The following is a 13419-nucleotide window of genomic DNA, read 5'->3' on the forward strand; positions in this document are numbered from 1 at the left end:
CTTGGAAATAAACATCACGTATGCACAGATGCCCATTAGATACTGAATCTGTGTATCCATGCATTTGTGCAGACATGAGAACAGTTGTTCACAATGATTCATAGTTTGTTCTGTGAAGGTACAGGGACCTGTCTTTCTTAAACGTTGACAATGCTACCATGCCTTATCCTGCAAATAACCTTGCATCGGATGGATATTTTAACTAACCCTTACCGCTACCTTTGCCAGAACTTTTCAGCTCAAGAAAAAGTTTCCATTGTATGGTTGGTGGTTAGTTTATAGTTACTACCTATAGAATGACATAGGCATAAGGAGGGCAAGTGGACAGTTTCAGCTGCTATAAAAATGGCAGTCCTTAGAGAGAAAGGGAACATCTGTTCTGACATCTCAGTGATAATATGGAGTTTGGTATCAGTACCAGCATGACTTAACTCAGAATCATGTCAGGTTACTCCTGGGAACATACAGTATCCTTTGCTGTTGTCTAGCAGGAGCATTTCTCTCCCTCTTTCTTACACACTTACACACACACACACACACACACACACACACACACACGTTTTCATATGGCAGGGAACAGAGGACAAAAGGTCAGTCTTCACAGGAAGTTCTCCACTGCTTCCTTTATCATGTCTGATCTCCACTGTTTCACAAAGACACCAGCTGCCTTTAAACTGTTTGCCACCATGCTAACACACCAGAAGCACCTACAAGGTTTTCTTATCCTGAGTTAATGGTTTTTACCATGTACGATGACATCTATGCTCTCCTTCAAGTCTTGCTCCCCATTGCTAGCCTTGCATGTATATTTTCCCAGGTCTTGTAGGCTCACATTTTGGATGATCAAGATGCTGGAAAGTTCAGTGTGTGTCTGCTGGGAGCGCCTCTCAGGCAGTTCTGTGACTTTCCGGTTCATCTGCCAGAAGAAGGCAACAGAAGGAAAAGAATAAACATATAAGATATTAGGCAATATAAAGCTTGGAGTACGCCCTCCCTACCGCAGCAGGCTTCCCCAACCTGGTGCCCTCCTGGTACTTTGGACTACTCACACCAACCCCAGCCGGAAGACAAACAGTCAGGGAAGTTGTAGTCAAACAATACCCAGAGGGCACAAGGTTGGAGAAGGCTGATTTAAAAGGGGAATGACAGAGTAGTCAAAAACCTAATCCCAGCTGGTAAAGTAAACTTGTATCTGGGCTAAACCACATCAGCTAGCAAGGGAGCTCAGATGACTGGATGTTCATTCATACAAGAGGATTCTTTCTGTATAGGAAAACCACCATTTCAAGGAGAGTTTTAGGCTAAAAAGTTTTTCCCTAACACTTTAGCTTGCTGTGTGGAGGGATATTTTGTACATGCATAGAAGAACGTCCAGACATATAAGGTATTGCATAACTGTGTGGATGTGAAGTGCGAACACCTCTGCAAACACATATGGTGACTGGGGACGGCCGCCGAGACCACATAACAATGGTCTTGAAAGACCTACATTGGCTCCCAGTACATTTCCAAGCATAATTCAATGTGTTGGTGTTGACCTTTAAAGCACTAAATGGCCTTGACCCAGTATACCTGAAGGAGTGTCTCCACCCCCATCGTTCTGCCCGGACACTGAGGTCCAGCACCGAGGGCCTTCTGGCAGTTCCCTCATTACGAGAAGCAAAGTTACAGGGAACCAGGCAGAGGGCCTTCTCGGTAGTGGTGCCCGCCCTGTGGAACGCCCTCCCATCAGATGTCAAAGAGATAAACAATTACCTGGCATTCAGAAGACATCTGAAGGCAGCCCTGTTCAGGGAGGTTTTTAATGTGTGACATTTTATTTTATTTTTGGTCTTTGTTGGAAGCTGCCCAGAGTGGCTTGGGAAACCCAGCCAGATGGGCGGGGTACGTATAAATAAATAAATAAATAAATAAATAAATAAATAAATAAATAAATAAATAAATTTATTATTATTATTATTATTATTATTATTATTATTATTATTATTATTTACCTCCCAGATAAGGAGTCAAGAAGAAAAAGGAGCGATGAAGACGAGCATAGGCAAGTCTACAGGGTGGGTCAATAGGGGAGCAAAGACTCTCACTGTGACTTGGAGGAGGCAAATCTCCTTTTTCTATCACCCTAGCTTGCTTCCCCAAAGAAACTCCTGCACGGGAGCTTCCCTCTACATCTTCCTTGGTAAACCTTTGATCTCATTTAGCCTGCTCAGCAAAATGTCCCAGAAATGTTGGGGATGGAGCCTACGGCGACAGCAACCTTTGAGGCAGGGCTGGCATACACATCTTTCTCTACGCCCATTCTATTAAACATATGAGTAGGGCTGTTGCGACACAGAAAGCTGCCTTTCACCGAGTTAGAACCATTGCTTCCTCCAGCTCAGTACTGTCTACACTGACGGACAGCATCTCTTCAGGGTTTCAGGCAGGGGACAATTCACAGCTCTACCTAGAGATGCCACAGATCTTCTGCTTGACCAGCAGATGCTGTGCCAGAGAGCTGCAGCCCATCCCAACAGTGATGGAGGTGTCAGGGATATTGTGAACGCAAACATGCCCCAACTGGATTGAATTGGCATGTACTCAGGAAGGCATTGCTATTTCATTTTTTCTCTGCAGGGAGTAAATTTAGGGGGAAAGGAAGGCTGCAAGTAACAAGGCAGAGAGTAGAAGGAACATCAGATGTGACTATACCAGTATAATTAGGTTTGTCAACTATGCATGAATTGGAGTGTGTATGTGTGTGTGTTCTGCTTCCACTCCATGGATCCAAAATTAAAAGTAGTGCACACAAACCACTCATAGAAGCAAAAACTGAATAGGATAATGTCAATTCCTACCTGTTTCGCAGGGTAATCCCACTGGAAATCAACTCCCGAATTAAACTCAGCCCATACTGTACAGTTGAGATATAGTTTTTCTCCCACTAGAAGCTCCATGGCCTTCCTTGGAAACAACTGGATGTCATAAAGTTCATTCCCTGGTGTAAAAGTAAGGCAACTACTTAAACAAATACAGTTTTTCCTTGGGGGGAGGGGGAAACAGAACTCTTGCTACAAAATTGTAACAAATTTATAAAAAAATAAAATCAAACCACACAACACAACACAGGCTCATTGGTCTAAGATGCCCCCCACCATATATTTGCTTAATTCTGTAGCCATTTGTCTGTGTTATCAAACTACTGTGGTTCTGGATGGTCAAACCTCCTGCCTTAAAAGTTTGTTGATTACTTCCTTATTCAACTGTCAATTGACATCCTACAGAATAATACAAGATATATGCAGGTAATAGGAATGAGGGTGTGCCATATCAAAAAGTGCATTTTGAACAAGGAATATGTGCCCATTTGAAGGGGTAACAATGACAGCCATTGCAGATAGAAGAGATAGAATGTGAGGGTTTATTTGCACCCAGACATTGCTTATTTTGCTTCCTTATTTTTAAACTTTAATTTCATTTCACGTCATCCTACCTTATTCTGAAATGTTCTCTGATGCCACCGGCTGCCTGTTCCCAAGATTGTGAATGCATGTGTGTTTTGGATTTTAATATGTAAGATTTAGCATTTTCACAATTGTACTTAGGCACAAACGTGCATCTATCAGAATTAGGGGCAGGGTGAGGTCATGTTGGAGTGGCAGCACCTCAGACAGCTCCGCAGTGACTACGTGTTCTGATGATGCCTGAAACCCATCCAAGTCTCCTACCTTTGGCTTGGTTGCCAGCTTCTGCCCTCACTGAGATGGATGGAGAAGTTTAAAGGGACAGTCCCTGTTCCTGGAGTGATACACTACTCGGCCAATGCCTATCCACATCTAGTGGCATCTTGGCCAGGCATGAAGACTAATAAGCCCTTAAGAGTAAGGACAATTGTGCTGCTGTAGGGGCCTATGGCTCAGAGGGAACTGGAGGCGATTGTCTGGGTGATTAGGTCCAGAACCAGCACATGGAGCCTGTGCCTGGAGCCTTCCTCACCTTCTAAATCAATCCTTCAATCATGGCTTGAAGCCATGGACATGACAATTGAAGCTGTTTGTTGATGATGTAGCAGGCAAACCAGAGGCATTTATAATACAAAACAAGCCTTCTGGTCATAGCAGGTTTCATAATCACATTACAAAGGGACTGCAGCAAGAATGGCTGGAAGCCTCATGTGTGAAAAATGTTTGTCGTACTGCCTGAGCACTTTCAAGAGGTCGATTGTCACAGTGACTGACTCTGTTCCAAAATTCACCTGCAATGTGGACAAGGAAGAAACTTGATTTGCGGGGCTTCATATCAATCAAAGTTTCGCACTCAACAAACAAGGAGTCCTTGATCAGGTGAGTGGGGACCAGCATTCCTTTTTTGTTGTCCCAAAGAATGTTCTTCCCGTCCGGATATATGGGAGAGGTTGTCTAGAAACAGATAAATTATTTTTAAGAGACGTGCTCATTACTACTGCATCCTCCATTTCTTTGAAGAGCTATTCAAGACTAGTTCCAATATTTCATACCTGACGGGGGTGGGGAAATCCCTCCAAACTTATAGAGAGCTTTCTGTTACAGTATGTGACCCTGTGGGTTATTTTGAGGGGGGTGGTGTCTACTGACACCCCCAACATAAATCCAAATGTACTTCCAATGAAGCTTTGGTCATGCGACTATTGCGATTCTAGGAGAGGAAGAGGCAAGAAAAATGGCTGAGAGGACAGCTTGCCCAAAAGTGAAGGAGTGAACCAAAGAGTGAATTTACGACACTGGTGAGGTTACATTGTGCACAGGCTGCCATTTCCCTCAGGTAATGGAAATTGGTTCTGGCCTTCCAGGACTAATGTTTCTTTTTGCATTTCATGAGAAGTGTAAATACAGCAGCAAATGAAATAGTGTGCTGGTCCTTTCCATAGTTTCCCAGGACTCTTGTAGTACAGTGGTGCCTTGGAAGACGAAATTAATCCATTCTGTGAGGCTCTTCGTATAGCGTTTTTTTCATCTTGCGAAGCAAGCCCATTGACAGCTTAGCGGACTAGCACTATTAGCGGTTTAGCGGCTTTTAGCGGATCAGCTGATAAGCGGCTTATCAGCGGATCAGCTGATAAGCGGCTTAGGGCTTAGGAAAAGGGGGGGGGAGGGAAAAAACCCCGCAGGAACTCGCAAGACATTTTCGTCTTGCGAAGCAAGCCCATAGGGAAATTCGTTTTGCGAAGTGCCTCCAAAACGGAAAACCCTTTTGTCTAGCGGGTTTTCCGTCTTGCGAGGCGTTCGTCTTGTGGGGCACCACTGTATTTCAAGCATTGTTAAGAACTGGGAAACCCTTTAAAAGATTGCAGCTTATGCATTTTAGCAAAGGGCTGCTTCGCATGCTGTATTTGGGTGTGCACCAAATAGGTTGTAAAACTGTAAAATGTAAGCAAAGATGTATTTTCAAAAACATGCATCATACAGGAACAAACATCAGGGGCTATGATTGGATGCATCTCCCAGAAAAGTGTATACTTGATGGAACAATGCATGTGAAATGGTTCTCACAGCCTGCAGAAGGTGGAGTACGACCCCCAGAAAAGGAGAACTGCATAAATTGATGCTGGTGTGCCAGAAAATGAAGCCTTAGAGATAACTGAATATATATATATGAAATGTTTTCCTCCCCTCCCTAGGAGTTCCACTTCCTTCTCCAGATTATAATATATTATAATGCTGGAGTATCTCTTCAGAGAAGATCATTAACACTGTAGAGTGAGAATGGGTAATCTGTAATGTTGTTGGGACTGCAGTTCCCATCCTCCCCCTGACCATTTGCCATACTGGCTGGAGCTGATGAGAGTTGGAGGGCGGCTGTTTCAGAGCAATCTGAAGGGACTCTGAAATCAGCAGTGCAAGGGAATCCAAAATGGGGGAACCACAACTGTTACTGGGAAACATCCACAGGGGTTACATCCAGGGATTTCATCCAGATTTGCAAGGACAACAGCTTTAGTGGGTTTCTTTCTTTTCTGTTTTTCTTTCACACATACACACCCCCAGGTGTTTTCTCTGTTCCCCTTCACACTGAAATAAGGCAGATTCCTGAGTCATCCCGCAGGGAGATTTCTTACCGAGAGCAAAGTGATGTTAAGGTCTGGAATAGATACCAGGCATGGGACCCAGATATTCTCCTTCTTGTAGATAAGAAGAGCCTCTGGTTTATTGATAAATGGCCGCTCATAATCTGAGAATGAAAGAAGAGCCGCAGAATTGGAGAAAACAAGGAAAATATACCGTAGTTATTTTTTCCCCTTGCTGCTTTTTTTTTTTAAAAATAAAGTTAGCTAAAATCTGCAGGACATTGTACTGAGTCAGGCACAAATATGAGATGGGAAATGTATGAACAGTCTTATTGTGCAAATCTATACATGCCTACTCAAAAATAAGTACCACTTATTTCAGTGGTAGTTACTCCCAGGCAAAAAGGGTATAGGATTACAACCTTAGGTTACCAGTTCATTTAATCATCATCATGATCAACAACAACGAAAGGGCACCCAGAAAGCAAAGGGAATCATAGTAAACTTTAGGAAACTGCCTATGTTTCCATTAACTCAGGCAGCAGACCTGTGTGTAGCTATAATATGTTTAGCTGTTTTTGTTAATTTAAGTTGTCTGCTTAATTCTTATTTTGAATTCAGTGCTCTGTGGTAGTATGTTCTAGTAATCACTTCAGATGTGAGTTATAATGGACAGAGTGCTTGATTTGAAAGGGGGAGATCTGGATTCAAATCTCTGCTCAACCAAAGTGTCTATTGCAGAATAACCCATATAGGGTTTTTGAGAGGACAGAATAGGACAGCCCCATATATACCTTTATGAGCCCCTCAGAGAAAGGACAGGATGGAAATTAGTTAAGTATAAGTCTGAATATGGGTAATACTGCTAATCTCTTTAGCATGAATAATGCCTTTCCCCAATCTTTTTAGCTTCATAACTCAGCAATTTTCATGCCCTGACTTGCAGAACAATAACATGAGTCAGGAAAGTAGGCCAGCTGCCTTTCATGTCTGTTTTGTCAATCCAATTTATCAGCAGCCAAGCTTAGAATGCTCCTGCTTATTGTCTTTCTTGACATTAAGAGAAAACTCTTTTCCCCACAGAAGCATTCAAGAAATTTTTATTGCTCCTTTCTTTTTCAGTATATTTGGAATTAATAGATTATCCTGCAATGTAGAATTTTAGAAAAGGGAATAAGGAGGCGGGGGGAGCAAGCCATACGATAGCTCAATGGCAACTTGGATTGCATGTGGCCAGATTTCCTTACAGAATTCCTGTAGTTAAGGCTGATTTATACAAATCCATTGTTGTGGCCATGAGCTTAGCATAGTAGAAACAACAAAACCCCTATTCCCCAAATTCCAATTAAAAAACCACAAATTTGAATGCTAAAATGAAGACACAAAGAAAGCTTCAGAGAACCTTCTCCACATGCGTGGAGAGGCTGGCAATCTTCTTTAACCCACACAGTCATATCCAGTGTCAATGTGGACTCCAGATTACAAATCTGGCTTTAAAAGGCAGAAGAAAAAATGGACGGTGGTTTTTTTAAAATGTCTGTCACTCACGGGCTACAGTGAAGCTCCCCACCTATGCATGACAACTGTGTGGGTGTCCATGCGGTGCTCTAGCATTGCCCCTAAAGGCAGAGAGAGTGCTGGACTCAGGCCTCAGACGCTTTTAAGGTCCTAGCTGCTATCATCATTATATTCTCATAGAGATGAGCAGAATGAATGATATACTCCCATGCTACTAAAATACCCAGGAAGTACCTGTGAATGGTATTTAGCTACCTATTTATTGGCTAACACAAACAAAATAATGTAATGGAACAATTTGGAATGGAAGATCTCTCTTTTCTGCTGCATAGAACCATAAAGGGATTGTGTCAGTTTACTTGGTATCTTGATTTGTTTTCATTGTACCATATACAGTATTTTAAATCAGTGAATATTAGAAACTGTATGATTTTGGCGTTTTAATTCGCTTGTACTGGGTCTGTGATAGTATAATAAAACTTGTTGTAGTGGTTGATTATATCCTCTCTCTCTCTCTTTCTCTCTCTCTCTCTCTCTCTCTCTCTCTCTCTCTCTCTCTCTCTCACTCTCACACAGGAAAAATGGTCATTTGTCTGAATATTTTTTAAATGGCTGTTCAGTGTGTAGGAACATAGGAAACAGACTTATATAACAAGTCAGACCATTGGTCTACCTAGCTCAATAAGCTGATCTTCTACCCCCTGAGCCACAACCCTTAAATGTAGAGATAAAACAAGTATAAACTTGGTAGCAAGCACTTGGAGGAAGGCACTTCTTGCCTTTGTAACAGTGACATCCTTGAGAAGTTGGAGAAAGGAAGGGAAATTTAAGGTTAGGGTTAGGGTTAGAGACATGATGCAAATTGCGGAAGCTATCCTAGGAGGTCAGTGACAATAAATGTACCATTCCCCATCCCTTTGACAACTCAAATGTACTTATTACATTTATAACCTTCCACTAAGAAGCTCAGGCCAGCATACGCTGGTCTTTCTGCCCCGCTTCTTATCCTCACAACAACCCTGTGAGGGAGGTTAGGTTGAGAGATAGCAGCTGGCCCAAGACTCTACGTATAATGAATGAGGTTTTGAACTCAGGTCTTCCTGATCCTAGTCTGACATTCTAACCACGCTGCCTCCCGCTGTTCTTCAGAAGTTTGTAACATATACACAAATCTCCAACTTAGGCCCCCGGTATGCTAGCAAAGAGCAAGTTAGCTCTAAACTGAGAGAAGAAACCCATTTCACCATCCTACAATTGTAGCACGAGGTCATGATTGAGACATATTTTCATGGGCAGTGTTGTACATCAGCTTCTTTGCTGCTAAGTGCTCCTGACTAGAGGTTTTGGATTTTATTCCATCTCTGTGTTTTTATATAAATATTCCTCCAGGATGTATTTGAAGAGCAGCCACAGATGTTCATAGCAAAGACCAAGGGCAGATTAGATTAAGAGAGAACTAACATTCATGAGGGGAAATTCCTGCCAAACTTCTAATGCCTCTGGCTATTGTTATTTTGAGTTTGTTATCGGAGAATGATTTATTTTAAACTACCAGCAACAGTTGCTCAGCTGGCAAACCACAGGGGCTCACTATTAATTGCCCATATTATATTTAGACTGGATTCTGAATATCCAAAGTCCATAATCTACACTAATATCCACATAACCCAAAAGCAATTGCAATTTCTCTTTGAACACTGACTCCCTGTTTTCCAAGTATTTGAAGGGCGGACAGTTACAGGGGGATGGGACACATGTAAGTTTGTGGGGGACATGCTTAGGAGAAAGAAATGATGTATGCATGCATTTATGCACGTGAGAAGAAGCAATGATGAACATTATTATGGAGGAGAAAGCTAAAGTGTGGCTTCGAGTTTGGGGGCTGAGGTGTGGGGCAAGGACTGGGGGCCAGTGCAGCATGAAGACTCTGTCCATCAGCTTATCACATCATATAATTTCAAGGGCCAATGCTGGAATGGCATCAGGACCACTTCTGCATTCCTGGTTCCCATGGTGCTCCATGTTTTAACATTCATACAGAGGGAGTCACCTGAGTACCAACACCATTGCCTTCCTCTGAGGTCAATGACGCTGGCAAGGAAAGTTGGTCTGAGCAGCATGGGAGCCTACCATGTGGTTGCGATTCCCAGCAAATTTTGGTCAGATATCCTGATCCCAAAGTATAGCAAAAATTAAGACCACCCATGAATGGATTGTTGTGCAAAAGGAAAATCAGATAAGTGTCAATAAGCTGTATTAATATACTGTTGTTTACTTTATAAAGAAAAGCAGCATTGAGGGTGGGGAATTTGGAGAAGAGACTAGGCAAGGCTTAGGGTTTTTTCCCCTTCTCGCTCATTCCTTCTTTGTTCCAAATTGCCCATGCAGGCACTTTCTATCTCCTTCTCTTTGCAGTTCCAAATGCAAGTTTGCCAGGGGAAACATGCAATTGGAAGTGTGCAGGGGGAAAGAAGTTAGGAGAGTGATTTGGAGTGGAGAAGTGACAGAGAATGCACAGGTTCCCCTTATAGCAAAGCTGGGCAAACTGCTGGCCCTCTGAATGTTGTTGGACCACAACTCCCCAAATCACTAGCCACGCTGGCTGAGTCTGATGGGAGTTGGAGTCCAACAGGTTCCCCCACCCTGCCTAGTGACCTCACAGATGACGTCCATCTTCTTGTTGATAATTGTAACCACCACAACTATAGAACTAGAAGTGGCCTTTAGTTTCTCATTACTGCTTGTACAGGCAGATTTTGGGCACCGAGATGTAATCGTAATACTGCATTGTCATTTTTTTCTGGTGCTTGCCAATCTATGTTGAAACAGATAGATATGACCGGCTCACCACAGCACTCTGCACAGCACATGCTTGCTCTTCACTTAGCCATCACAAACCAGATGAATGCATTTTTGTGCTTTAGAATTATTATATCTCATTTTGAAACTCATCCCCAAGTTTACTAGGTAGATGGCAGAACAATCCAAACATGCAATCCACTGCCCCAGAGTGGAAGATATGCCTCTTCATTTGGTGTGGGGGGGGGGAGAGCAAACTCTAGTCCACCCACTGGTTCCCCACTGCACTCACTAAAAGCAGTGGGTGGTAGTCAGTGTAAACCCTTAGAAAGGGACATTCCTGTGTGGGGAAGGGGTAAAGGGTCTAATCTGGACCTCTCTGCTGAACCAGTCAAGAGCTAGCACAGCAAAACCCGTCTGGGTATTAGGATTGCTCCTTCAAGTTACATACCTAACCACTTTTGATCATACAAACAGAGTTGGTGAATGGGGACAAAAGGTTAGGATTTGTTTTTTGGATAAGTGGAATGCTTTAGAAAGTGTCCTCAGAATCCTACAGCCTCTGTGTTTTAAAGAAATCTAGATAATTATGTCCTCACAGTCACAAAAATCACAAAGCACTAGTGAGGTCTATATGAACAAGAGAGTCTAGAATTTTTACCCCTAGTGCACAATCTTTCCTAATTTTAATCTAAAATTATGCTTGACTGACAGGACATACTCAACGGATAATTTTAACACTTTTAAAAGCAGAAAACGTAGCACATCATGACTTCATTAACTGGCAAAAATCTAGGGAGTTTGGAAGATCCAGCTATATCACACACAAATTATGATTCAGGTGCCAGAGGCAAAACCGTATGTGATTAGGGAAAAGAGAATCTTTACCTCCTGCACCCTCTCTAACTCCAGCACTACAGTTTTTCATCCTTCTCTGCTTCAGTTTTATTCAAAACAGCTCCTGCGTTTCACCCTTCCCTTCTAAACAATTGATTTAATTTCTCTCTTTAAAAAAACAACAACCAAAAAAGCCTAGACAAGGCCACTGCTGTGGTTCTAGGGTGCCATTGAACTAAAAATTCCTGCATTCCAGCCTGACAGAAACATTCACCCCAGGCACCAGTGTAATTGAATCCCCTAGTCAGAGCCTATAATCAGAAATCCCACACAAGAGGATGAATACTGATTTGTTCTCAGCAGAAGACTTGACACTCCTCTTCAACTCCCCTGGATTTAATCATTGTTATGCAGATGATAGAGGAAACCAGAATACAGAGAAGCATTTGCAGACGTGAAGGATGACCAGGTGCTAGAGATGGGCGGCGGGAGGAACCTTTGCCACCTCAGAACTGGTGGGAATGGGGAAACATCAAATTTCTCTTAAAGATTCCTCTATATACTCTGGGGTTCCCCCTTCTTATTATTAAAGTATTTATTTCATTCCATTTATGAATCACTAAAACAACTCAAAGCGATTTCACCATAGAAACCTAAACAAAACAAAAAACTATTTCATGTATGTCCTCAGCCTCTATCACCATGTGCTGTGCACCCCCACCATTCCTTATGCCCAGGGCACAGGCAACATCTGAGTAATCTAGAGCAGTCTTCCCCAGCCCTCTCAATGTCTTCTACACAATAAACCAATAAACACGGTGTGTCTGCATAGGCAGCATGGAGTTTCAGTCATGATGTAGAATTCCTGCTCTTTCAGGTAAACATACACATACACACAGTTTTCAGGTAAACATACACATACACACAGTTTTCAGGTAAACATACACACAGTTTTGCTGCAAATAGGTTGGATAGCTGCAATTGCAGCCTCTCTTAACACTGCCCTTCTATCTGATGCACAAAGGTACAGGTGGTGCCCTTCCAGAACAACATATGCAACTATGTATATTTAATGTAATTCCAAGCCACCTAAATCCTTGGTTTCAATTGGTGGTTGGGGACCACGACTGGGTTGTGGCCTGATCCAATGTGGGCTGAAACAGCAGCAATACCGCCATGCACAAGAAAAAAAAAAAAGGGGGGGGGAGAATTGGGTCTCCAAATGCATGTTTAGGTTAAAAGTGGGCTCCCTGGGTCTGAAACTACTGACCTAGATAACAGAGAAGCCTTAACAGCATGATGTAGGAACTCAGTATCAACGCTGCAAATTGACTGCCATGCCATGATAGAGTAAGTCAGGATAGAGGCAGGCAGGCAAAATTGCACATGGGCACATCAATCTTACATCATTTGAAACTGCGATAACCTTTCCCTTTCAGAGGACAGTGTAACCTCTGTCTCTTCACAATGATTTTAACTCCAAGTAGCTTTTCCTTAAGCAACCTGCTATGTAATACAGAGTTTCAATTAAAAAAAATATTATTATTTTTAAGGCTGTAATGCAGTTTGGCCAATACGTTCTTCCACCTGGAGTTCAATCTGTTTTGGCTGTGCAGGTCTTTTACCCTCTTACCTCTCACAAATACATAGGTGCTGACTGCAGTGGTGCCCTCGATTTTGGCATTGATGTACTTGTAGTAACAGCGGTAGTAGCCCGTGTCGTTAGCCTGAGTCCCTGTCAGTGTCAAGACCTTGCAGTAGGGCTTTGTGTCAGTGCCCTCACAATCCTCTTCCTTGACTGTTTGGACACCGTCGAGACTCACCAACACCACTGAATCGCTCTCCTTCCCAATCTGGACGGTGTCCTCTTGGCCTCCAGGCCACGACCACTCCAGGGGGTGCTGCCCTCTTCACCAGAACAAAAGGAATAACGGAAGCAGAATTAGATGTGATACTATGGCCTTCTATAATAGGTATGGCATTCTAAAATTCCTTTACTACTCCATTTCTAATGTCCACATTGCAAATTAAGGGATTCAGCTGCATTCCTCCTCTAATACAGAATCATAGAATCCACAAGATAGATGTGGAGTGTGGCTAACATGTCGTATGTACACTGCTTTCCAAATCAGTGGTAGGAGCACACTGGATGAAGAGTAAATAGGAGGGTGTACACAGCCTAAGTGTGACAACTTCTCACCTGTGAAGAAAGCTTGATCCTTTCTATCTAGCACACTAAG

General features: G+C 42.7%; 1 protein-coding gene across 4 annotated transcripts in view; it reads right to left on the bottom strand.

Moving 5' to 3' along the window:
• Positions 1–13419, bottom strand: part of FLT4 (fms related receptor tyrosine kinase 4) — a 93736-nt gene that overhangs the window by 46224 nt on the left and 34093 nt on the right. For all 4 annotated transcript variants that reach the window (XR_013835755.1, XM_079965125.1, XM_079965124.1 and 1 more), the window contains exons 3-7: positions 12813–13087; positions 6077–6189; positions 4238–4400; positions 2841–2980; positions 745–916 (exon numbers count right to left, since the gene is read on the bottom strand). Coding sequence is in view for 3 of the 4 variants with exons in the window: in XM_079965125.1 (XP_079821251.1) it covers positions 745–916; positions 2841–2980; positions 4238–4400; positions 6077–6189; positions 12813–13087 (863 nt within the window). In the remaining variant the exon portion in view is untranslated. The remainder of the gene's footprint in view (positions 1–744; positions 917–2840; positions 2981–4237; positions 4401–6076; positions 6190–12812; positions 13088–13419) is intronic.

Source organism: Podarcis cretensis (assembly GCF_951804945.1).
Source record: "Podarcis cretensis genome assembly, chromosome: 2".
In the NCBI taxonomy this organism is placed as follows: domain Eukaryota; kingdom Metazoa; phylum Chordata; class Lepidosauria; order Squamata; family Lacertidae; genus Podarcis; species Podarcis cretensis.